This window comes from Lactuca serriola, chromosome 3, assembly GCF_051521515.1.
Source record: "Lactuca serriola cultivar US96UC23 chromosome 3, Lser_US96UC23_V15, whole genome shotgun sequence".
Taxonomy (NCBI): Eukaryota; Viridiplantae; Streptophyta; class Magnoliopsida; order Asterales; family Asteraceae; genus Lactuca; species Lactuca serriola.
In genome coordinates, this window is record NC_136410.1 from 118,925,183 (window position 1) to 118,950,642 (window position 25,460).

The 25,460-nt window shown below is 33.5% G+C and overlaps 1 protein-coding gene across 1 annotated transcript; it reads right to left on the reverse strand.

Annotated features, from left to right (window-relative positions):
* Positions 1-24,542: 24,542 nt before the first annotated feature.
* Positions 24,543-25,150, reverse strand: LOC145094642 (uncharacterized). The gene is made up of 2 exons (XM_079032757.1): positions 24,940-25,150; positions 24,543-24,836 (listed from the first exon to the last, which is right to left on the reverse strand). The coding sequence occupies exons 1-2, from the start codon at positions 25,087-25,089 to the stop codon at positions 24,675-24,677; spliced, it is 312 nt and encodes a 103-aa protein (XP_078888883.1). The 5' UTR covers positions 25,090-25,150; the 3' UTR covers positions 24,543-24,674.
* Between the last annotated feature and the right edge of the window lie 310 nt (positions 25,151-25,460).

Here is a 25,460-nt window from a genome sequence, read left to right on the forward strand (position 1 = left end):
TAATTAGTGCATCTACCAATATTATTGTTAAGTGCATCTGCTAGTATTATCCTATAAGCGCATCTGCTAGTATTATGACATACTCTAATTGGTGCATCTACCAATATTATTCTTAAGCGCATCTGCTAGTATTATCCTATAAGCGCATCTGCTAGTATTATGACATACTCTAATTGGTGCATCTACCAATATTATTCTTAAGCGCATCTGCTAGTATTATCCTATAAGCGCATCTGCTAGTATTAGGACATACTCTAATTGGTGCATCTACCAATATTATTCTTAAGCGCATCTACTAGTATTATGATGTTCTCTATTAGGCGCAGCTACCGATATAATGATGTCCTCTATTAGGCGCAACTACCAATATTTACTTATATCATCTTTCATACCTCATCATTTATCTACCCATATTCTGCCCAATATATTTGTAGATATAAAATACATATACAATTTAACTCATTTAAAAACTATATAAAACATCCATTCCACACTCATCTCAAATAAGCAAACAATGTATAAATACATAGCACGTATTTCATAGCAAATACTTAATATTTGTGTTAGAAGAAAGTGACCACACACTAACACATATAAACAACAATATATATATACACATAGCACGTATTTTATAAAATACTTAATATCTATGTGTAAGATGAAAGTGACTACACACTCACCCAAACATATACTTAATACATTCAAACAATACTTGTATTATACCCGTGTTTATGAAAGGGACTATACACCCACACATATAAACAACTTTATATTATACACATAGCACGTATTTTATAGCAAATACTTAATATTTATGTGTTAGAAGAAAGTAACTACACACTCACTTGATTAGAAGATGATCGGACAGCACTACGGCTTGTAGAAGTAGTATTCTTCGGCAGAGCTGGAAAATCTTCACAAAAACCGGACTCCTAGCGGGTAGAGCTTTGGATCGGGAATTGCACTTCCCGGGATCTTCGGGGCCTCGGGACTTGCTTCGGGGCTCGTGAATGATACCGGGGCTTCGGGATAATTCTTGAACGAAAAACGATGCAAAAACGCGAGAGAAAGGGAAGAAATGAGCAAAGAACTCGGCTGCCCTCGACATCCTTTTATAGGGGGATGGAAACCCAAATTACGCTGGGCGTAATGGGGATAGGGTCGCTGACTCCCCTCCTGGATAATATCGAATAATATTTATTTAAATTAAATACCGAAAATATTTAATAAACTTCAAAAATTCATATCTTCCTCATACGAACTCCGTTTTCGACATTATTTATATCCCCGCGTAGGTGAGACTACGCTCTACAACTTTCGTTTAGACTCCGTCGGCTAATTTTGACTTTATTTTTATTATTTATTTTCAGTAGGCCGGGACAAGAAAACTCCGTTATAAAATCATAACTTCTTTATCCGACGTCCGTTTTCGCCTATCTTTTTATCGTTTTACTACAATTAATGAGATATTCGATTTTCATTTAGATTGTTTCGGCTAAAAACCGCTCGGTATCAAATCGAGTATTCGGGCTGCACACCGCTAAGTCGAAACTTAGAAAAATCATAACTTCCACATACGAAGTCAGATTTGGACGTTCTTTTTATGCACACTCATGGTTTAACGAACTCTACGACTTTAGTTTAGATCGCTAAGGCTAAATATCGCTCTAACGTAAATTCACCTTTTTACGTCGCGCTGTGTCGTGCTGGTTCTGTCACGAAACTTCGACAGGTCATAACTTCTTCATTATAACTCGGATTTCGGCGTTCTTTATATGTACGAAATCCTTGTAGCATATACTACAACTTAGTTAAGATTATTTATCCTAAATAATCTTCTATAAAAAAGTCATTTTTGACGCTTATCGTCTTTAAATTGACTAGCCCTGATCTACGGGCGTTACATCCGAGCAACATTTGAAATTCATCAGCATCATCAACAACTTCCTTTAGAAAGTGATACGATTGAAAAGTAACTTTCTCTTCGTCATTTGGAACCAAAATACCCTCCTTGTTGTAAAAATATTGTAGAATAAGGCTCCAGTACCTAGCACACGAAATGCCATTAACAACATTTGTAAGCTCTAATCCTTTTTGAAATTCCTTCCACAGCTGTGTAGAGTAGTCTGCTGGAAGATCATAGTATAAACCAGCCACTATAGCATAAACCTCCATCCTTCCCTTGTCTAACCCAACTGTTCTTCCGGTTAAACAACGCAAAAAGATCCCAAACAAGAAATTCCAGATTTTTGGAAGGCCAGACTTCTTAAAGTCACTTATCTTTGTTAATGGGGGCGGATATCCCATTTCATTAAACATGTGGATAATTTGGGAAAATTGGAATTCCACAAAAGGATGTGTATTTGGAATGTCAAGAATCTGGCAAAACAATCTTTGAGAAATCCTAACCTTTTTGTCATTGATTAGGTGGAAAGTAATCGTATTAGAAGCTTTGTTGTATGTGGCTGTAGATCCTGCTTGAGAAAGCCATGATACCGGAATAGAAAAGGAATTGAACATCGCTTTGGATAAAACAGGGTGTTTTAAAGCGAAAATAAGCATCTTGAATTCCTCAGGACATTGAGAAATTGCACCTTCCACATAATAATTTGTAGATTGAATCTTCATAACTGGTGCAGAAGAAATGTCTCCAGTAAAAGGATCAACATGAGCAGCAGCAACCATGATTAGGGTTTGAAGAAGATGAAGAACAGAGAATTTGGGAATTTTTGAGTTTGATCGCGTAACCGTATAAAACACTCTTGAACCCCCTTTTATAAGTAACCCTGATTGATTTGCATTTGAAGCGGGATGCATTTAATGAGATCCGACGTGGCACCTTGAAAATCGGACCATTATTGCGAAAATTTAGCCATGTGTCAAAAAACAGCTGTCACATCACCTAGAAAATCGGGCATAATACCATACGTCACGGATACACAGCCTGTCATTATCCCCTTTATTAAATTGTAACCGTTAGAACCCTTTGAATGGAGGCAAGGCTCTTTCACTTTTGGGATGAAAAGCAAAGTCATATGCTAGATGTTTGAAATATCAGCCTGAGTTAGAACCTCAAGGATTTCGTGAGTGCAGTGTTTCAAAGAAAGTTAGACAAGATACAATTCAAATTTTTTTTTGGAATGTGGTGATGTCAAAAATGCAATTTGACACGAAGGCAGTTAAAAAACCAGGCAAAGGTTGCTTCGTTAATCATCAAGAGAGATGATCAACAGCTTGTGTATGTTCCCGTGAACTACAATCGAATACTTTTTGATAAGTATCAAAGGGCTTCTTTTTAAAAGTGATTCTTGGGTTGGTTTAAAATTTCGTTACATGTCAACCTAAACATAAGGTGATAAATTGTAACAGAAATTACTTGTATGACCAGTGTAGTCAGTGATAAGTCAGCTTTGAAAATGTTTATCATGACCATGACATTCGAATGAAACTCACACGGAAATCATATTCATGAAAAAAAATTGATGTACTGGATCTTGTTGGGTAACAAACATCGTGGGTTTCGAATGTTTGATCAAGACCACGCATGCGAATTGAACATGATTTGGAGTTTCGAATTTTGGTACTGAAACAAAGGTTTCGTCAATATCTGGAACAATGTTCCCCGTCAATTCCTTAAGGTGTAAGATGTTTGGGTTTCACCTTCATCACGGACTCATGATGTCAGATCATTAACACAGAATTTTTGTATATCTAAGTCTCGATGGGTTTGATCAGAGACCTCTCGGACATACGTCTTTGTGTGTGATCGTGTAAGAATGTTTAGATGAAAAAGATTGGTATAAGACACGTAATGTACCTCTGTTATGATTTGGACCAAACAGTCAACTCTTTACTCATATGAGAAGAGTCAGGTAGCTCAAGAGACTAATGTGAATACAAGCCTGATTGGGAAGAAAGCTTCGTAGGAAGAGTTCATTAAGGCTTTCGTACACACACATTGAGTCAAGGAGGCTTTGGTCGACATGCAGCAGCATGCTTCTAGGGACATCCTAACTAGTTCGAATAATGTAAAACATATTGATTCATACAAAAAAAATGTTTACCTGACCCTTATACTACTTGCTTTGTCCTCTCTGAATCATCACCATAATCTGCAACAAAATTCAAAAAAAAAATATTTTTGTTGTTTTTGAATTTTTCGAAAATAAAGACATAACAAAATAAAATCTTTTTGGATTTTCGAAAATAAAAAACAAAACAAAACAAAATGTTTTTGGATTTTTGATTTTTGAAAAAATGAATTTGTTGCAAACAGACGAATAGTTGGCATTCCATGAAGAGTAACAAATGTACGAATTCGAAGCTTTCGAAGCGTTGACTATGAACAGTAACCACTGACTCAACGCTGAAGATCAGTGACAAGCATGCGAATTCGAAGCGGTCGAAGCGTTGACTATGAACAGTAACCGCTAAATGCTGAATGACTTTGTGTTATCGTTTATTCAGTGCCTCTGAATCATTCTTTTTCGTTCATCATTCCGCTTTTTCGCATGGAACAGAAATGTCATCGATCATTCCAAGGCCTTCGATTATTCGCATAAATGACTTTTCATCCAATGCTTTTGTGAAAATATCAGCTAACTGATCAGTTGTTTTCACGAAATGTACTTCAATGTTTCCATCCTCCACGTGATCTTTAATGAAATGATAACAAAGAGCTATGTGTTTAGTCTTCGAATGCTGCACAGGATTATGACAAATTCTTATTTTACTTTGAGAATCACAATATAATGGAATCTTTTTCATATTAATTGCATAATCACACAATTGGCTTTGGATCCAAATTATTTGTGAAGTGCACGCAACAGCACCCACATATTCTGCTTCAGCTGTGGAAATGGACACACATGTTTGCTTCTTCGACTGCCAGCTGACTAATTTGCCATCAAGTAATTCACATCCACCACTTGTGCTTTTTCGATCAAGATTGCAACCACCCAAGTCTGCATCTGAGTATGCTTGAACAAAGAATCCAGTTTTCGAAGGATACCACAATCCTAACGAAGTTGTTCCTTTAAGGTAACGAAAAATATTCTTCACAGCAGTGAGATGTGGTTCACGTGGATCAGACTGATACCTAGCACAATTACACACAGAAAACATGATATCGGGTCTACTGGCTGTAAGATAAAGTAACGAACCAATCATGCTCCTATACAACGTTATATCAACAACAGGTTTGTCTAACGATGGTGTTAGCTTTATGCCAGTTGCCATTGGTACACGAAGCTTTGTGCTATTCGTCAATCCAAACTTTTCTAACAGATTTTTCATATATTTTTCCTGATTGATGAAAATCCCTTCTCGGTTTTGACGAATATTCAATCCAAGGAAATTATTGATTTTTCCCATCATGCTCATCTCAAACTTGCTTTTCATCAAATCTTCGAATTCTCTAAACAAAGCAGGGTCAGTCGAGCCAAAAATAATATCATCAACATAAATTTGAACAAGCATAAGATGACTCCCTACTTTCTTTCGAAATAATGTAGGATCAACAGATCGTTGTTGAAATTTAGATTGTTTCAAAAATGATGTTAGAGTTGCATACCATGCTCGTGGTGCTTGTTTCAGACCATAAACTGCCTTATCTAAAATATAAACATGATTAGGATATTCTTCGTTAATAAAACCTGGGGGTTGTTCGACATAAACTGTTTCTTCAAGCTCTCCATTTAAAAATGCACACTTCACGTCCATTTGATAAAACATCAAAGTCTTTGTGAGCTGCATAAGCCAGAAATATTTGAACCGCCTCGAGTCTTGCGACAAGGGCAAATGTTTCTTCATAATCGATTACCTCTTGTTGTGAATATCCTTTGACAACAAGCCTGGCTTTATTTCGAACAATGTTTCCATCTTTGTCAGTTTTGTTTTTGAAAATCCATTTTAACCCGACAATCGAAACATTTTCAGGTTTAGGAATTAATCTCCAAACCTTGTTTTATTCGAATTCAGCCAACTCTGATTGCATTGCAACAACCCAATCTGAGTGTTCCATTGCATTCTTAATTGTTTTTGGTTCAATTTTAGAGATGAAAACATTAAACATGCAAAATTCTTGATGAGTATTCAATACCTCATTCTTTGCACGAATTTGAGCTCTTGTCATTACTCCCTCTTGTGGATTCCCAATCACTTGATCTTTCGGATGGTCTCTTGTCCATTTTTCCATGGGTGGATATGCAGGATCAAAGTCCAAATGTGCATCTTCGAATATTTCATCATATTCTGAGCCTGCCTTCGAACATGCATCAATAACATTATGCTCCCCCTCAACTACATGCTCCCCCTCAATTTCAGCATTCAATTGGTCTTTCTCTCCCTCGAAAGAATGCTCTTCATCATTCAAAGTATTCGAATCCAATTTCTCCCCCTCCAGTGGACTATCTTGTATAGTTTCATCTGCTTGAGGAGTCGATGGAGAATCATCAGTAAGTTTCGAAATTTCTGGTATGTTATTATCAGGAGCATGAACTTCAGCATCAACTGCATGATCTGAAATTCCAAAAATCAAATCATAATCAGTATCATCCATTTGTATAGATTCAGTTTCATCGTGATTTTCTTGTAAAATTGGATTATTCGAAAATCTATGTTCATTTGATTTAACATAATAATCATCGAATGTGAGATTAAACGTTTCTTCCACTTTTCGTGTTTGTTTATTTAGCACTCGATATGCCACTGAATTGTGCGAATATCCAAGAAAAATCCCTTCATCAGCTTTTGCTTGAAATTTTGAAAAATGATCCTTGAGATTCATAATAAAGCACCTACATCCAAAAACATGAAAGAACTTCACATTAATTATGCGAAATTCCTTTTTCTACCAAAAAGGAATCAAGAATTTTGTTTTTGAATTCAGTTCCATGATCACTCTTGATTTTTCGAACAAGCTTTTTCAACGTGGTTTCCATCTTTTTGATAAAATCAATCATAATTTGTGCAACTTCGGATTTGAGCCTGAGAAAATAAACCCACGTGAATCTTGAAAAATCATCAACAATAACTAAAATGTACCATTTATTGTTGAGAGTTGAAATAGTCGAAGGACCACACAAATCGATATGTAATAACTCCAGAGGTGCTACAATCTTCGAATCAATTGTGATTGGATGACCTTGTTTATGTTGCTTGCCAACCTCACAAGCTGTACATAAAGAATTATTATCAAATTTAAGTACAGGTAAACCTCTTACCAGATCTTGTACCACAAGTTTGTTTATGTTTCGAAAGTTGAGATGTGAAAGTCTTCGATGCCATAACCAGCTCAAATCAAATGTAGCTTTCGAAAGAAGACAGACAGCTGGTTTGCCTACAATTGGATTGATGTCCAAAGTGAACATGTTACCTTTCCTTTTAGATTTCAGTAATATTTCGTTTGTGTTAACATTCGAAATAATACTTCCTTCTTCGTTGAAAAGAACTTGATTGCCAGTGCCCACAACAAGTTGAGAAACACTTATCAAGTTATGTTGAAGACCTTCAACATATGCAACACGATTCACTGTGAATTGTCCATTTGTGATTTTTCCATATCCCTTGACTTGACACTTTTGATTGTTCCTAAACTTCACTACTCCTGCATTTTTTAGACTTCGAAAATCTCTTAAATTCTCCTTTTTCCCAGTCATGTGACGAGAGCAACCACTATCGATGTACCACTTGTTATCATATTGCTCGTCACATAATACCTGCAATCAATGGAAAAATTTAGGTACCCAAGGCTTTTTGGGTCCTTAGAAATTAGATTTCGACTTCGAATGTAATGATGAACTTTTAACCCAATCACAAACTTTAGTTTTGAGACTATCAATTAAGTTGATTTCATCATCTAAAGAAACTGAAACATAAGTGTTTGATAGTTTCGAATGTTTACTAACATTACCCTTCGCCTCTTGAGTTATTGATTGAACTGTTTTTGCTTTTGTGACTGGTCTCCATACTTTGATTGAGATATTCGAATCCTTGGATGATGAGCTACTATTCGAAGAATTATTGACATACATTTCGTATGCTTCATGAATTTGTTCTTTTGAATATTTATTCGACTGATATATTTTTCCTTTTCCTTCAAGCCAATGATCAACGTTCTTTCTTGAAGTCATTCCTTTTTCCCGAGACATCTTCATTGTTTCTTTCTTTGTGTAATTAGGAAACTTTGGTTTTTGAGGAACAAAATCAACTTTGGGTTTTGTGACATAAGAGTAAGCATAGGATGTATCAACTTTTGATTTAAAACTTTGACGTTGAATAACTTTTTGATTTGTGTTAGATCTTTTTGAAAAATCTATTGTTTTGTTGGTTTCAGAAACTTTCGAAAACTTTGTTTGCTTATTTATTTCAGACCTTGTTTGGTTTGATTGAGATGGTTTTTGAGATTTTGAAAAAGAAGCATTTTTAGCTTTGAAAACATTTTTAGTGGATTCTGATTCAGACATCTTTTGAGACTCAATTCTTTGCCAAAATATTTTCTTTCTTGCTTGTCTCTTTGAAATGTTGTTTTCCTTTGAAAATTTGTCAATTTGATCTTTAAATTCCTTAGAGTTTAATTTGACAACTTTTTCTTTTTCTTTTTCAACATTTTTCATTTTCTCTTTTTCAACTATTGATTTTTCAATCCATTGTTTTTGTGGTTTTTGTCGTTGAAAAATATACGAATTCTTTGTTAAGATGTTTTCAACTGTATTTTGATTTGCGAAAAAACCTTCCTCAGTTGTTTTTGAATTGTCTTCCTCAACCATCTTCTTTAACTCTGGTTTGATATTTTCAACATTTCCTTTAGTTACAAAGACTTGATTTGGAAAAATGACATCATCTGTGCATTTGAAATTTGGAAAAACCACCGTGTTTGTTTCAAGATAATGTGGACCTTTTTCATTCATCACTTCTTTGAATTTTTGTGTATCACCATACACTTGGTCAACAACTATTCGTGGAATTTCTTCTTTCTTTGAAGATGCCTTTTCTTTCGAAACTTTCTCAACCTCTTCATCATCACTATCATCAGTTTGGTAATCTTTGAGATCCACAAAGTTCATTTCACCAACTTTCGAAGTTGAGGTTATATCAGTTTCATTCTCAACTATCAAATCCTTAACTTTTTCTTTCCCTTTAGAATTCGAAGCAACATTAACAATAGTCAACTGAGAGCAATCAACATATTCAAGCTCACTAATTTCACTAATATTATCAGAGTTATCTTCAATATCAGCAAATTTGGATTGAGAATCAGATGTTGAATTCTTAGTCTTTTTCAAAATGTGAATTTGTTCAGATTTAGTCAAAGTATCATTTACAATGTTAACTAAATCATTCGAATCAAGACATTCATCAACTTTGACAATTCCATATCTATACTTGTCATTCGGAACTTTGTCAAAATCAGCTATCTCTTTTTCACAATCATACGAAATATTATCTACCTTAGCTCTTTCATAATCTAAAAATGGAAACAATTTTCTATGTTGTTCTTTACTAATTTCACACGAATGATGAAGTTCGGTTATTTTTCCATATAATCTCTTAGCAGCATTACAGTAGATGTTTCTTTGTGCTAATAACAGTTTATTATCACTAGATAAATTGTCCCTATCTACCATGATATTCGTTATTTGGAGTTCTAGACAATCTATCCTAGTGATTTTCAAATCTAACTTCTTCTAAGTCTCAAGCAATTGCACTGACAGCTTCTTAGCCTCATTGCTAGCAGATACCACAATCGAATCAAAATAAGTAACAGTTTCATCAAAAGATATTAATTCAGAATTATAAGCATGTACTGGAATATTAAAAGATTCAAGAATGTTTTGTACCTTTGTTGTCATTGGTGATTTGTCAGCAGCCTTTGATACGAATCATATGAATCCTCCTCCATCTTTGCAAACATGGCTCCATGGGTTGGATTGCGCATCTCCTCATCATCTGATCCAGATGACCATATTTGATAAGTACCATCTTCCTCCTCATCAGTGCCCTTTGCAACCAGGGACAAATTCTTTGCTTTCATACGAACTTCCTCCAACTTTTCAGCGTAGTATACCTCATCCTTCACCTTCATCTTTCTTCCGAAGCATACAGTCATTTGCAAGGTGATTCACACCATTGCAATAATGACAGTCAATTCCAGCATCTCCCTTTAGCTTCTTTTCAATCTTTCCCTCAACAGGCTTCGAATATATCTTCTCTTCCTTATTCTTCTTTTCCCCAACATTTTTACTCAGAAAGTTCCCTTTTATCTCAGACGATTTTACCTTTGGATTGAAAGGTTTTTTAAAGAACTTTTTCACCCGATTGTTTGAGTAAAAGGCAATTGCTTCATCATCAGAGTTCATGATGAACCCTTCATCTTTATCTGAAGCATCCTTCTCAGCATCTTTCTCAGAAATCTTTGCCATCAAAGCTAGTGGACCTCCCAACATAGCCTTCGATTCTTCAGCTATTTCATTCACTTCGCCTTCATGAGTTTTAAGTTGGTTATATAAGTCATTCAATGTAGATGTGTCAAAGCTCTGTTGGTTCTTCACCACCATACTTACACTCCTCCATTCCTTTCGAAGTCCCATGACAAATATCAGATTGAATTCCATTGTTGATCTAGTGATCCCATATCGATTGCATCGATATATCAAATCATTCAGACGATCATAATAAAGTTCAATTGATTCCCCATCTTTCTGTCTGAAGTCTTTCAGCTCCACTAAACACTGCTTGACAGAATTAACCCTCGTCTTCTCGCTTCACTGAAATTTTTCCTTAAGATTGTTCCAGATTTCTTTTGCCGTTGTACAACTTCTCACATATTTGTACACAATAGGAGGTAAAGCTCCTCTCATCTCTCTTACACACCTTTTCTCCAGCTTTTTCAGTCGATCAGATTGGTTTTCAACTTCAGAATTACCAGAGGAAGAACCAATTGGTTGAACATTCGTTGGTGGATTCAGATCGCCAGTGATGCATTTCCAGAGTTCTTCATCCAAACCGTTGAGATAATCCTGCATACGATCAACCCACTGATCATAATACTCAGGAATTGGCATAGGAATTTTGGTGGATGATCCTAGAAGATGAGAAAATGAAGTCATGGAATTCAGATTGAATGACGCCATTGTTGTACGGAACAAAACCTTGAGAATTTTTTAAGAAACTTTGAAAATTTGACAATAAACTGTATGATTCAAATCACAATCACTCTAAGAACACTCGATTCAATGAATTAAGTGCAGAATCGAATCACAGACTTAGATCTAAGAAAAATTTCACTATTAAAAAGTGCGGAAACTTTTGAATCAAAAAGTTGATTCAAAAACCTTTTGAATACAGTGAAAATCAGATCAGAGATATGATTCATGCTCTGATACCAATTGAAGAAACAAAGAATCAAGTATTGAATGAATTAGAGAATGAATTCAAAGTATGAGTGCGAGATTTGAACACAGAATGTAAATATAATCTGTTTGGCTTGTATTATGCTTTTGCAAACTTTACAGAGTACAATGAATATTCTGTAAAAACTTCGTTACTAAGACACTAGTAACCACTCCTATTTATAGGATAGGAAAGCGTACAAAAAAATATACTAAGGACTAAAACATTAAGCTACGAATATTATGCCCTAGTAAAATACATTGCAAAAACGTTCGAAGACTCAAAATACACACTTCGACTATTACAACAATTCGACCCTAACAGCTAGGTTTGTTTAATATCCATTTTTGCTAATTCATCCACTTTTGGGTCTAATACATTTTTTTTTCTAATTTTCAATATATATATATATATATATATATATATATATATATATATATATATATATATATATATATATATATAGAACTTTAGGCGTTGTGTAGTGTCATAAAACATTTTGTCCATGAATGGTTGTTTATGCTTTTTTTTTGTTTTTTTTAATTTTATATTTTATTTTACAACATAATCATTTTTATTATTAATTCAGACATAAAGAATGCTGCTAATATCTTCAAAATAGATTGCAAAATTATTTTAAATTAACAATTTTATAGTTATGGACAAAACATTTAAGTTTCTAAAATATACATGTTTGCAAATATATTATTAATTATAATGGCTATTAACTTCTAAAATGGTTTTACACTGGCCCATGTGGCACACGGGTTATAACCTAATATATATATATATATATATATATATATATATATATATATATATATATATATATATATAGAGAGAGAGAGAGAGAGAGAGAGAGAGAGTTCAATTGAGAAAAAAAAGGTTGAGAATTGGGGAATCATTCTCACCCACACATTTATTTTAGCACAAAACACTTAGGCGTACCGGCGGAAATGGATAACGGATAAACATGTGTTTTCCAACCAAACATGTTCCTTAAACTATGCTAATCATTACCTTAATATACAAAAAAAACATATTTGTTTTATTTTTAGAAAATTATTTTTATCGAAAAATGATTTTAAATATATCAAAATTCATAATTTTTTATTTTCTATAAATAGACATCCATATTGATATATTTTTAGGATAAAATAAAAAATTTATTTTTTTTAGAGTTTCAGTCCTCGTTATTCATAAGTGAATAAAAATCAATCAGATTTTTATTATACTACATTCGTTATTCACTTATAAATGAAACGTATGTTTAACTTTTTTTTTTTTATATATTTTGAGTATCGTTCATATATGAATATAACATGTAATAAAGTTTTCTTACTTAAATTATATTTTTTTTACATTATCTTTCGTCATATATTATATTTATATATAAATAAAACGTATATTAGTTGTCGTCATATTTTATATTCATATATGAATAAAACATTTATCAGATTTTTATTACAGTTAATTTGCTATTCATATATGAATAAGTAGTATAAATGATACTTAAACTGTAAAAAAAAAAAATAATCATATTTTTTTATTTATAAGTGAATAACAAATGTACTGTAGTAAAAATCTGATTGATTTTTATTCACTTATGAATAACGATAGATAAAACTATAAAAAAAATAAATTTTTTAATGTATCTTAAAACTATATCAATATGGATGTCTATTTATAGAGAATAAAAAATTATGAATTTTGATATATTTAAAATCATTTTTCGATAAAAATAGCTCCTTAAAAATTAAAAAAACAAAAAAACTATGTTTTTGTATATATTAAAGTAATGATTAACCTTGTTTAAGGAAACATGTTTTGTTGTAAAAGACATGTGTATTTCTTTCCTATTTTCGCCGGTACGATGGAGGTTTTTTGTGGCAACAATAAATGAATGGCTGAGAATGATTCCCCCATTCTCAACCTTTTTTATTTTTTCTCAATTGAACTTATATATATATATATATATATATATATATATATATATATATATATATATATATATATATATATATAGGCTTAGGTTATTGTATATTAACCAATTATTGTATGGATGTAGACCAATCATTTTACTTATTTTAAGAAAGCGATTAATATATATTATTGAATTAAATATAATTGAAAAATACCATCTAATTTTATTACAAGGGTATTTTAGTCAATTAATATAGATTTAATAAAGGAAAATGTCATATTTTAAGGTATCGTAGATTCTATTAATTTTAAAAATCCGATTTGACGAATTATAATTCTTTTAATTCTGACATTCTAACAGAATATGTTTATGGGTATATTCAAAAATAAAAATATTCTTGAAACATAAAATAATAAAAATATTCTTGAAACTATTTCTTGATCATGACTTTAAAAACTTCTTGTAGAATAACAAATTCTCGAACCATTAATGGACGAATAAAAACAAAAATTACATCAATTCCTATAGAATATAGGTTACAATTGCTAAGAATTACACTTATTGTTAAAGCATAAAACTAAAAAACTTTCAAATCGGGAAAAAAACATCAAAATCTAACAAACACACTAATTCATTCTAAAAGAATAATGTTGCTAAGAAATACTTTCAATTTTGTTGTCCGTTCTTCCAACATCAACTTCTATGAAAACAAATCCAATTGTGGTTTAGAAAACAAATAACGCATTATCAAATGAAAAATAAAAAACTAAATTCCTTTGGAAAAATATACAGACTTGTGAATTGCACCAAAACCAATAACCAAAAATTATAGAACATGTATAATCAGTGAGAAAATATCCATATTCTATTCCAACAGAATTGGAATTCGTGTTTCCATTCCGATAGAACTGGAATTTGTGATTCCATTCTGATAGAATTGGAATTGTATAAAATACACAAACCACTGAGGAAATATCGAGATTTAATTCCCACATAATCGAAATTCCCGATTTCATTCCAACTTAATTGAAATTCAAAGATTCAATTCTGCCAGAAAATGTTACTTACAACATGTATTTAATTGTTCATGATATTTAATCACATAAAACAACCACATTCATATATTCACACATAATCGGAATTCGCCACCATCTGTAGGAAATCAATGTAAATATGATTAAGTTCTTCAAACTTACTATTACTAATGAAATATTTGAGCAAACATACGTCAATCAGAAGCAATGAATAAGTATGAAACAAAAGATCAAAGATATTACAACAAAACGGAGTAATGTTTCAAAAAGAAAAAGCATGAAATTAAAACCAAAAGATAGAATAAATATTCCAGTCAAATAAACACTTAACTTGTCTAGCAGGAGGTTGGGCTGTGAGATTTGTTGTCACGTCCCAAAATTCAAGACTAAAAATTTCTTTTATAAAACATTACTTAAAACGTAATTATCAATCCATAACATAATCAGAGTATTAATTTCCAAATCATTTGTTCATTATCAGAGTAAAACATCCCAGGCTGTCTAATCTATGGTGTGTGCCATGCGATCACCTCGAGCTCTTCCCTCCGCTACCGGAAGTACCTGAAACCAAAACTGAAAATCATAAGCACGAAGCTTAGTGAGTTCCCCAACCTACCACATACCATGCATAACCACGTACTGGGACACACCCGCTATTCTGGGCCTCGCCCCCTACCTCGGGCCTCGCCCGCTACAACGACCCCGTCGCTCCAGGCCTCGCCTGGCTTCGAGCCCCGCTCGGATATAGATCTGTTTCGCTTAGGCCTTGCCTGTCATTGGGCCTCGCCAAAAAACAATATTAACACATAAACATATCGCAACACATACACTAAACATATACTACCGAATCCTGTTCTAAAGGCCTCGCCTATCTTGGGCCTCGCCCATGTCCTGCAACTGATGAGTCATGGAACCCAGTCTACGCTCCTACTGATAGTGAGATACGGGCCCAGACCACACTCACTCTTTCCCTGACCTGGGCCTCGCCCCTACTCTGCTGCTAATGAGACATGGAACACCGTCCGTACTCTGCTGCTGCTGGTGAGATACGGGACCTCGCCCACACTCACCTTCCTACCAGGCACATACATGTATCATACAGACAACAAGTATAACTATCATGCAAACCATTCCTTGGGCACCCGCCCGCTACACTGGACCTCGTCCCGAATATCATACTAGCATATTGTGCCTAGGGCTAACCCCCGGGTCTTCCTACTCATAACTACATGGGTTGGCATTGTGGCCGTAGACCCATTCACACAAGGAGAAACTAACCTGCACTTACTGAACTTTCTGAAACCCCTCTGCTGCTACCCGAAAACTCTTCTGAACTACGGCTCCACTAGCTCCCCGAGCTATCAATATCAATATAACACTTAGTCTAACTATCCTCCGAAAGTCAACTAAGTCAACTATGGTCAAAGTCAAAGTCTTGGTCAAAGTCAACCTTCCAGGTCAACCCTACTCGCCGAGTCTGCCTATTGACTCGCCGAGTTCATATGCTCAGAGTCCTTCCATTCGCGACTCGAATCGCCGAGTCAGCCCATGACTCGCCGAGTCCACCGATTTTTGAGTCCTGTCCTGTCCAACTCACTGAGTCTCCACTCGACTCACTGATTCGAGTCTTAACTCGAAGGGTTCGGGGTTTCGCGACCTGACTCGCCGAGTCCAAGAATAGACTCACCGAGTCCAAGGCAATCTTCAACAGACTCGCCGAGTTGTTCATCCAACTCGTCGAGTTCCTCCTAATCTTCATATTACTCGTCGAGTCCACTCGAAGGACTCGCCGAGTCTATTCAGTCCTTCATACATTCAGAAGCTTTTTGAGTCATGCAGGGACTCCAAACTGTAGATCCACTCTTCCAAAGCTTATTCCTTACGTAAAGTTGCAAACTTTACGTATAACTAAGGAGATCTAGGCTCAAAACACTTTATGGCTAGGTTTTAAGATAAAAGGGCTTCACCAACTACTCAATAACTGATGCTTTACGACATTTAGGACCATCCCAACACTAGATCTGAAGTGGCAAACTCATATCTAAGCCCCAAACCCGAAATAGATCTTAAACAACCATAAAACCCCCAAATCTCATAACAAAAATAGATCTAGATGCAAAGGAGGGAAGATAACAGCTTATTACCTCCAAGATGAGCACAAATTGAAGTAGATCTCGGATCTACACCTCTCCTTTGAAGCAACCCTCTTGATCTTCAAGTTCCTTTCAAAGATTCCCTCCTCCAAAGCTATTTTCTCTCAAATGATGGAAGCTCACACGAAATCTAGGGTTTACAGGCTCTCTAGGATGATATGGAGGCTGAGGAAGGGACATAACACCCTTTATATAGGGTACAACCCCCGGGATTAGGGTTTTCTCCTTCCAGCACCAACTCGTCGAGTCCAAGCTTCCGACTCGGCGAGTTGGTCACTTAATCTGCGACCCAACCCTGCTCCGACTCGGCGAGTAAGCGAGCCTACTCGTCGAGTCCCTTTTTCAAATTGCACTTTCATTCCTTAAATCATACTTCTGAAATTTGAGATGTTACATTACATTTGTAGGACAATTTATGCCTTCAATCTTCCCAGACCTCTCACATTAATTCGTCCTAGAATCTTTTTACCATCAAATGGGTCTGACATCCCAGTTGTTGGATTTCATTTTGGGTTGGTAAAAAAAAGTCCATAGATCGAGTGAAAAAATTCAACTTGCCTGTAGAGATCCTTGGACCTCTCAGCTGACAAAATGCGATTGCCATAAAATAATCATCCCATGATAAGTATCTGCATTAAAATTATTACATTTCCCTGTTAACAATGTGCCATACTTCGAATTATCCCGATAAGAAGCAGATTTATGCACATACAGTCAGTTAGACAGAATGCTATTGGGAATAAAAAAATAAGTGACTCAGAACTAGGTAACTTTACCTATTACGTTTGGAGGGATTGTAAGGATTGGTAGATGATGAATTGCTCTCTCAAGACGACCTGAAGGATGGACCCATCGATGAGTCTCCTGATGATCCCTCTTCCGTCGCCAATTGGGACGAATTCGGTAAATCAGACGCTAGGTCCGATGATGACCTGGATCCTGGATTCTGACATCCGATATTTGACCCGGAAGAATCCAACTCTAATTTCGCCGAAGAGTTCCTGATCAATCCCCAACTAGAGGAGTATTATTCGAGCGTCAGGAAAATGGTCGCCGCCGTGAGCGATGGGGGTAGGGCAATGGAGGATGTCGCTTCGGAGATTGAATTGGCCACCGCCACTGACAATCCTCACGTGCAGTCGTTGTTAGGGTTTTTGTATAGTACAGGGATAACTATGGTGGACCGATCGTGATACTATGGTGGTGATGGAGGAATCTTGGTGCCAAATGTGGGGAAGGAAGGAAGATGTATGCCTGGATGGTGACAAGGGTTCAGTAATTTTGTAGGGTTGAAAAACTAATCCCCCTGTTTAAAAGGATATTAAGGTTAAAAGTCAATCTACCAATACCATGATTATAGGGTGTATTTGTGGAAGCTATTAATCAAATTACTAAATCACCCTTATTTATTTAATTATTTAATTAATTTTGATTGGTCCACATTTATTCCTACATCCACACAATAATTAGTTAGAATATTTGAATATATATATATATATATATATATATATATATATATATATATATATATATATATATATATATAAGGCTTTTTCATATTAAATCTTTTTTTTCCTAAAAATAACTTGTATTTTAGTTATTGTTTTCCTAAAAAACCTCTATTTTTTTTTTCTAAAAAACCCTCAACCTTTTAGCGTTTCTTGAAAACCCTCAACTTTTTGTTCCCAAAAAATCCTTACATTTGTCAAAATTTTCAGAAAAAAACTACTAAAATGGTAAAATTGGAAAAAATAAAAAAATACAAGTCTTTTTTTTTTTTTTCAGAAAAAAGATTGATGTTTAATTTTAATTTACTTTTTATTCATCTTTTAGTATTTCACTAGTTGTGAGACCCGTATATTATACAGGTTGATTAAAACATAATGTTAAATAGGAGCGATTAAATGAGAAGTTTATTTGAATTTGAAATATGAAATAAGTGAAAATTATGACAAAAAAAAACATGCAAAAAATAAATAAATTAAAATTATGTGTTTAATTGTCAGACCCGTGTACTAAACGAGTTATTATAACAAAATATTAAATACAAATGTTAAAATGTAAATTTATTTGAAATTGAAATTTTAAATTTTAAATTTTAAATTTTAAATTAATAGTCATTATGGTAGGTTTAATTTATGGAAACTAAATTAATGATATGTTGGAAATTAATAATGAAGTAAATGACAAGTGGAAAATTAATATTTTCAAAATTATGACAAAATGACATGTGGCCAATTAAATGAGAGAATGACAAGTGACAATAACATTTTCATTTATTAGGGTAGATCAGAAAAAGGTCATTTAATATTTTCAATCGCCAAAAATTACAATGTCTGTTTAAAAATATTTATTGTTAATATTTGTTACCTTCGTTCGAATCGTAATATTATGTTTCGTAGTTGTCGGTTAATTTAATAGATAAAGTATTTTAAATATTTGATCGTTAGACAAAATCTTATATTACAACAAATATATAAGTTCAAACATTATATTTTTTTGGGCCCAATGAAATATTACCTAACATTTTGTCTCCAGATTTCATATCTTCTACTTATTATTATTATTATATTATTTCTACTCATCCCTGACCTGAATCACATTTAACTTAAAACTTCTACGCGTTGCTTATTATTATTATTATATATCTTTTACGACTTTAAACACATTTAAATGAGTAATCAGCATGAATACATGAAATATTTTTACAGATAGAAAAAAGATAAAAGGAAATAAAAAAGCAATACTTCAAAGTTCAAAGGAAAAAATAAAAGGATGAAAAGGAAAGCGGGGCCATTCCCTTTTTTCTCTATCAGCCCAAATCAATGATGGTCTGGATGGATAAGTAACATGATGGAGCCCAACACAAAGATACTTTATACATACACAATAAAATTAAAAAAAAAAAAAAAGAAGGGTTGTTTATATCCTTATTATTGGGATCGATAAAAATCTTAATCTTTTGATACAATAATTATAATTTTTATTCGGTTTTATAGTCTCTGATATATTTTTTTATTTGATATGTTACGAGGTTATTTCTGATTCAATCACACCAACAACCATCAAACAACCTTTAAATTTATTTATAATGTATATTTGTTGAAAAGTTAGTTTTTCACTTATAAACTAGCTTATCAATACTTATATCTCAAGCTCACTTATCAAAAAACAAACTTATAAATTATTTTATAATCTATGATAAGTTATTTTTATAATCTCACCGATTGCTAAATTACAATAAACTATATTATAAACCAGCTTATTTGTGACAAACAATTCCTAATTAGTAAATGAATCAAAATCTATATATCTAATCCTTATTTTGGTACAAAAATATTTTGATGTATTTAGATATCTTAAAAAAAGGAAAATAATAGGTAAGAACTAATTAAAAGTGGTTCTTGTAGCATCTTGGTATACCATGCTTTTGAAAAGGACACCAAATGAAACAAAAGGAGGTGGACCAACTCTTCGCCATTTCACATGCCATACCCCAAAAGTAGAAGGGGGCAAGTGCAACTCAATTTGAAAAGGTCAAAAGCGTCACCTTGATTAGAAAAAAAAAAAGGAGAAGAAAAGGCTTATAATTATCAAATCAATGGTAAAGTAACATGTACTTGGTAACCAGCTTGTAATGATCATATAACTTAACACGTAGATAGTTCAGAAATCTTGTATGCGAGTCATGTTGATGGTATTATCGTTTGTTATGATTCATAGTAATTTTTAGGACAATCTTGCAAATTTGGTGTTTTTTTCTTATTTGACCCAACAACTTTTCAACTTGCATATTTCGTTCTTAAAACCATGATTCTTTGTGGTTTCGGTCTATGGATACACAACAATTCATGCATTATATAGTTGTATAATACAACATTTTAAAGCACCAATTGTTGTGTATGGAGAAAAATTGTTGTGTACGGATCAGCTCCCATGGAGATAACACCAATTAATTTCTTCCGTTATCTGACCCATTTGCCCCTTACAAGAGGATAAAATAGTATTTTCATATCTCTCTCTCTCTCTCTCTCTCTCTCTCTCTCTCACACACACACACACACACACAATTAAGAAAAGAAACACCCCATCTTCTTCCTTGCAAAAAAGATACAACCTAGGATACAAACAATCCATATTTGACAAAAAAAAAAACCTTGCCAAAAGAACCCACCACATAGGTGGTTGATCGATGCTCCAAATCAAACCGATCTCCATGTCTTTTCTCGCAACCACCTAGAATTGCACGCCGATTGATTTGCTTTGGATGGCTTGTATAATGAAAATAAGAAAAAAAATACTCTTGTATGGCAACATGTATAGTTTTAAAGCATGTGGAAGACTCATGTTGGATTGTACGTGCAAGGTAAAATTATAATCTCTAGTTCGTTAGACTATACGTGGAAGGTGTAGAGCCTTGTCATAGGGATCCATCTACCAATGGTTAAATTCCCCAACAAGGTGTGGTGTATCGTGTTGGATCCATTGGAGACGGAGTTATCCGCTCTTGGAATAAAAACAAAAGAATATTTAAATAGAGAAGAAAAAGTAGGTTGCAGAAGGTGGACAGACGGTGGTGTGGGGTAGGATGCATGGAGAAGGAGTGATGACGATGGAAATGTTAAGCTACAAACGGATTCTTATGACGGTTTCTGAAAATGGCAGAATTTATGCATACTACGTAAACACCAAGAACAAGAACCAAAGTCAATGCTCGTGTGCATATTGCGTTATATATATATATATATATATATATATATATATATATATATATATATATATATATATATATATAGAGAGAGAGAGAGAGAGAGAGAGAGAGAGGTTCATTTGAGACCACCTATATTTTGTGAGACATGGGGAGCAAATCTGAGCCTTTGATCAAAACTGATCTTGTGGCTTATAAGAAAACGTGATTAACACTAATTAATCTAAAAAATAGTTAATTAGGGGTAGATTAGTCACAAGGTTAAATTTTAGATCATCAGATCTGTTATCTTCACATTATCACAAAACCCAGCTGCTTAGATTCTTTTTACCAATTCACACTAATCGATCAACATTCCTTAATCTTCAATTCATGCTAATCAATCTTCTATTTGCTTTGATTTGAGTGATTGAGGTTTATGTTCATCTATCGACATCAACAATTCATTACAAGATTTTTATCAATTTTAGCTCTGTGATCATCGATTTCATCCAAGGTAGAAGTTCAAGCGTTCAGTCGATTTATGCTAATCTTCATCTTCAACAATTGCTAACGATCGTTCAAGCTGTGCTTTTTACTCTACACCATGATTTTATCAATTGATCAAGGTTTGAGTTTTCTTCCCCCGAGTTTTCATCACTTTCAGATCGACGTCTTTTTAGCTATTCATCAACATTGGTAATCAATCATCAACTGATATCGATGTCTATCACATTGATGCTTCGAGTTTACTCTCCAATCAGGTGTTTTATCAATTTAACTTCATCTTAAATCTATTATCATTTCAAGTATTTGATTTTAGCCATCGATTATCAATTTCAAGCTTTTGGTTTTTTCTGTGCATTCGAGCACATATTAAATGAAGATAAGTAAGCAAAAACAACGTATCTTTGTGGTATTTTGTGCTCATTCTATAAAATCAATGAGGTATGTATGTAACTATTATTGTTCTTGAGCCAATTCTCTTACATTATACGTGCACTCCACCTGTTTAATGAAAGTCCTGAATGAATAAAGAGTCTGATGTAGAGTCTAATATATCACTCCTTCCTTCCTTCCCACCCTTAAACTTTGTTACTATTTAATGATATTGACCCTAAATTCAAAGTTGTTTTTTTCTTAAATTAGTGATGATTGGTGTACTTCTTTTTTCATTGGTTGAAGGACATACAACTATCATCTATGCAAATGTTCAGTGTATATGTTGGAAGAAACGCATCATCCCTATCTTGCCACCATTAATTAATGATGAGAACTTCAAGATTCAAGAAGCATATTGACATGTTGGTTTCAATGGTTCTTGGTCCATGTTAAGAAGTTGATGGATGATGAGGACTTAGTTCATCTTTAGAATCGAAATCTGCAATGAGGATGTTGGTTTAATTTACTCCCTGCACTCTCTTTATTTCTTTCTTGATGAAATTGTTCTCTACATTTGTGCAACTTTAAACATTGTTATTGCAGTAGATATATATACTAATACCCATCAAACCCCTTTCATCCCTCTCACAGTGTGTAACACCCCCTCTGGCACGTATCACAATATTGTCTGCTTTGGGCCACTCGGCACAAGGACTTCCCAGGGGGTCACCCATTCTGGTACTACTCCCGACCGAGCACGCTTAACTGCAGAGTTCTTATGGGATCTGCTTCCCTCACGGCTTTAAAACGCGTTGTGATAGGGAAGGTATCCACACCCCTTATAAGGAATGCTTAGTTCTCCTTCCCAGCCGATGTGGGATCACGTTAAGCGTGCTCGAGCGGGAGTAGTACCAGGATGGGTGACCCCCTGGGAAGTCCTCGTGCCGAGTGGCCCAAAGTGGACAATATTGTGATACGCGCCAGAGAGGGATGTTACAAATGGTATCAGAGCCAGGGCACGGGTCGATGTGTTCGACGGGGACGCCGAACCCTATAATGGGGGGTGAAAGTGGGTTAGATCTGATCCCACATCGGATGGGAAGGAGAACTAAGCATTCCTTATAAGGGGTGTGGATACCTTCCCTATCACAACGCGTTTTAAAGCCGTGAGGGCAGCAGATCCCATAAGAACTCTGCAGTTAAGCGTGCTCGATAATAACTTCATGTAGTGTCTCATTCAATGTACTGGGATGTTGTAAATTTACTTATATTTTTTTTGTTTGGTTTCAAGTGATGTATTTGAGGTAAGCATTATTTTAATTTTCTTACATATATATTTCTATATTCTAGTTTGATATTTGATGTTCATATAATCATTTAGTGTTACATTCTATTTAGAATGGTCTACATATACAAACATCCTATATCATTATTCTATAAGAATATTAAGTTGTAACTTGAATATAGACAACCTAATTAAATTATTTTGTTAGAATGGTATGTATATTCAGAATATTAAATATAACATTAGAATCTTATGTAATATAAGTTCATTTTATATGTTATAACACAATTTAGAATATTACACTTTAATATTATAATATTCCATACAATTTCATAATATTACATATCAATTAACACCATATTAGTAAATACTGTAACCTTGTGATATATTTTTTTATAATACAAACTTGAAATTTGGTTTTTAATCTATGAGGTTTTTAGAATACGTTTCAACTTCCAGAGAAAAGTTTGATATTTATCCTAAAAGTATTCATTTCATTTTATAAACTTATATGTTTCTCACTCGTTTAAAAAGTTTATTAGTCTAGGTTCCTACATATTATTTGGTTTCCTACACACTTGAAGGGAATGATGGTCTGAATTAGAATATTTCATATTATAATATAATATTACATCATATTAAAATCTTTCAGATTATTACACATTAACATTATAAACATTTCTTTTCTATAAATCAATTTTTTTCTATAGACTATTCTATATATTCCTATAACACTATAAGCTGTAAATTAAGAATATTACATAATATTTCATATGATATTAGAATCTTACATAATGTAAGTTAATTGTACACATTACAACATACTTTTAAAGGGCAAACATCTTTTGTATGATGATTGCAGTATAATCTTATATAATCTTACATAATTTTTGCATTGAAGTATATATGAATTGTCTTATGTATGATAATTAGAGTATAATGTTTTGTTACCAAATTATTATAATACAATATTATACATCTAAGAATATTATATTGGTATATATATGCAACATCTTTTATTTTCTAATAGAATAATGACGCCTTTAACATTATTCTATTAGAATATTCTAATTTTTTTTGTTTACTATAGAATATTCTACCATGACCATTAAGAAGTGATCATAATACCAACTTTTCATTAAGCATTAATCACCTAATAAATCATACCAAGTTTCTTACATAATACTAGACAACATTTTTTTGTATAATTTGTTCAAAATAAGATAGATATTACAAAATGAATTGTTGTTTAGTCACCATAACCACGTTTAAGTAATTCCAAACTTCTATCAAATCCTATTTATTACCCTTTTCTCGACTAGAAAAAAGTGTAGTTGAAAATGTCTCTAAACTTCCTTATCATCTCCTTCGTTCTATTGTCTTTAGAGAATTTCGATAGACAATGCAAAATAATATCTTCCATATTATCCTTTTCAGTTGAGACATTGTTGAAAATTGTTTCATACTTTTCTTCATACTCCTAAGAAAAAAAAGACATTAGAATATTTTTCTTATATTAAGTTAGGACATAGTAAAATATATTCTAAAACATAATTGAATAATATATTTTACTTAGAATATACCTCAATATGTGTGTCCTGATTCTCATTCTCCTGATTCTCATTCTTGTCACGTTCTAAATTTGAACTTTGTTTAATTAGATTTCCAACCCCAAATCCACCAGCTTCAATCTCAAAAGATTGTCTTTCCTTCAACTTATCTGCTGTCCACATCGTAACTAATGGTGTTTTACGTTCTATTTTTTGGAGCTTGCATTCAATTTCATCAGAGTAAATTAGCTGCATTATTTCAACATCATATTAGATATCCATTTTTAAGAAAAAAATAAGTATATGAAAAAACATACCAACAACAACAACATCGTGCCTCTGTAATAACACTTGGAGTTGTCTAGACGCCATCTCCCTTTTGAATTTTTCACACAGTACAACAAATACGCACACCAATCGATTTTAGAAATGTCATCTACTTCAACAAGTGCTCTAACTGGAACTAAGTTGTTTGTCCCCATAGGAATGGATTTTGCAAACGTATTAACAAATAAAGCTATGAAACCTAGCTTGAAATTTATATCCACTTGTTT

What these genes read in the sequence shown, in the direction of transcription:
- LOC145094642 (XM_079032757.1), bottom strand. Translation starts at nt 25,089, where the DNA reads ATGTGGACAGCAGATAAGTTGAAGGAAAGACAATCTTTTGAGATTGAA. An exon ending in ATCAGGACACACATATTGAG is followed by an intron (nt 24,837 to 24,939) that starts GTATATTCTAAG and finishes TTTTTTTCTTAG; the next exon opens with GAGTATGAAGAAAAGTATGA.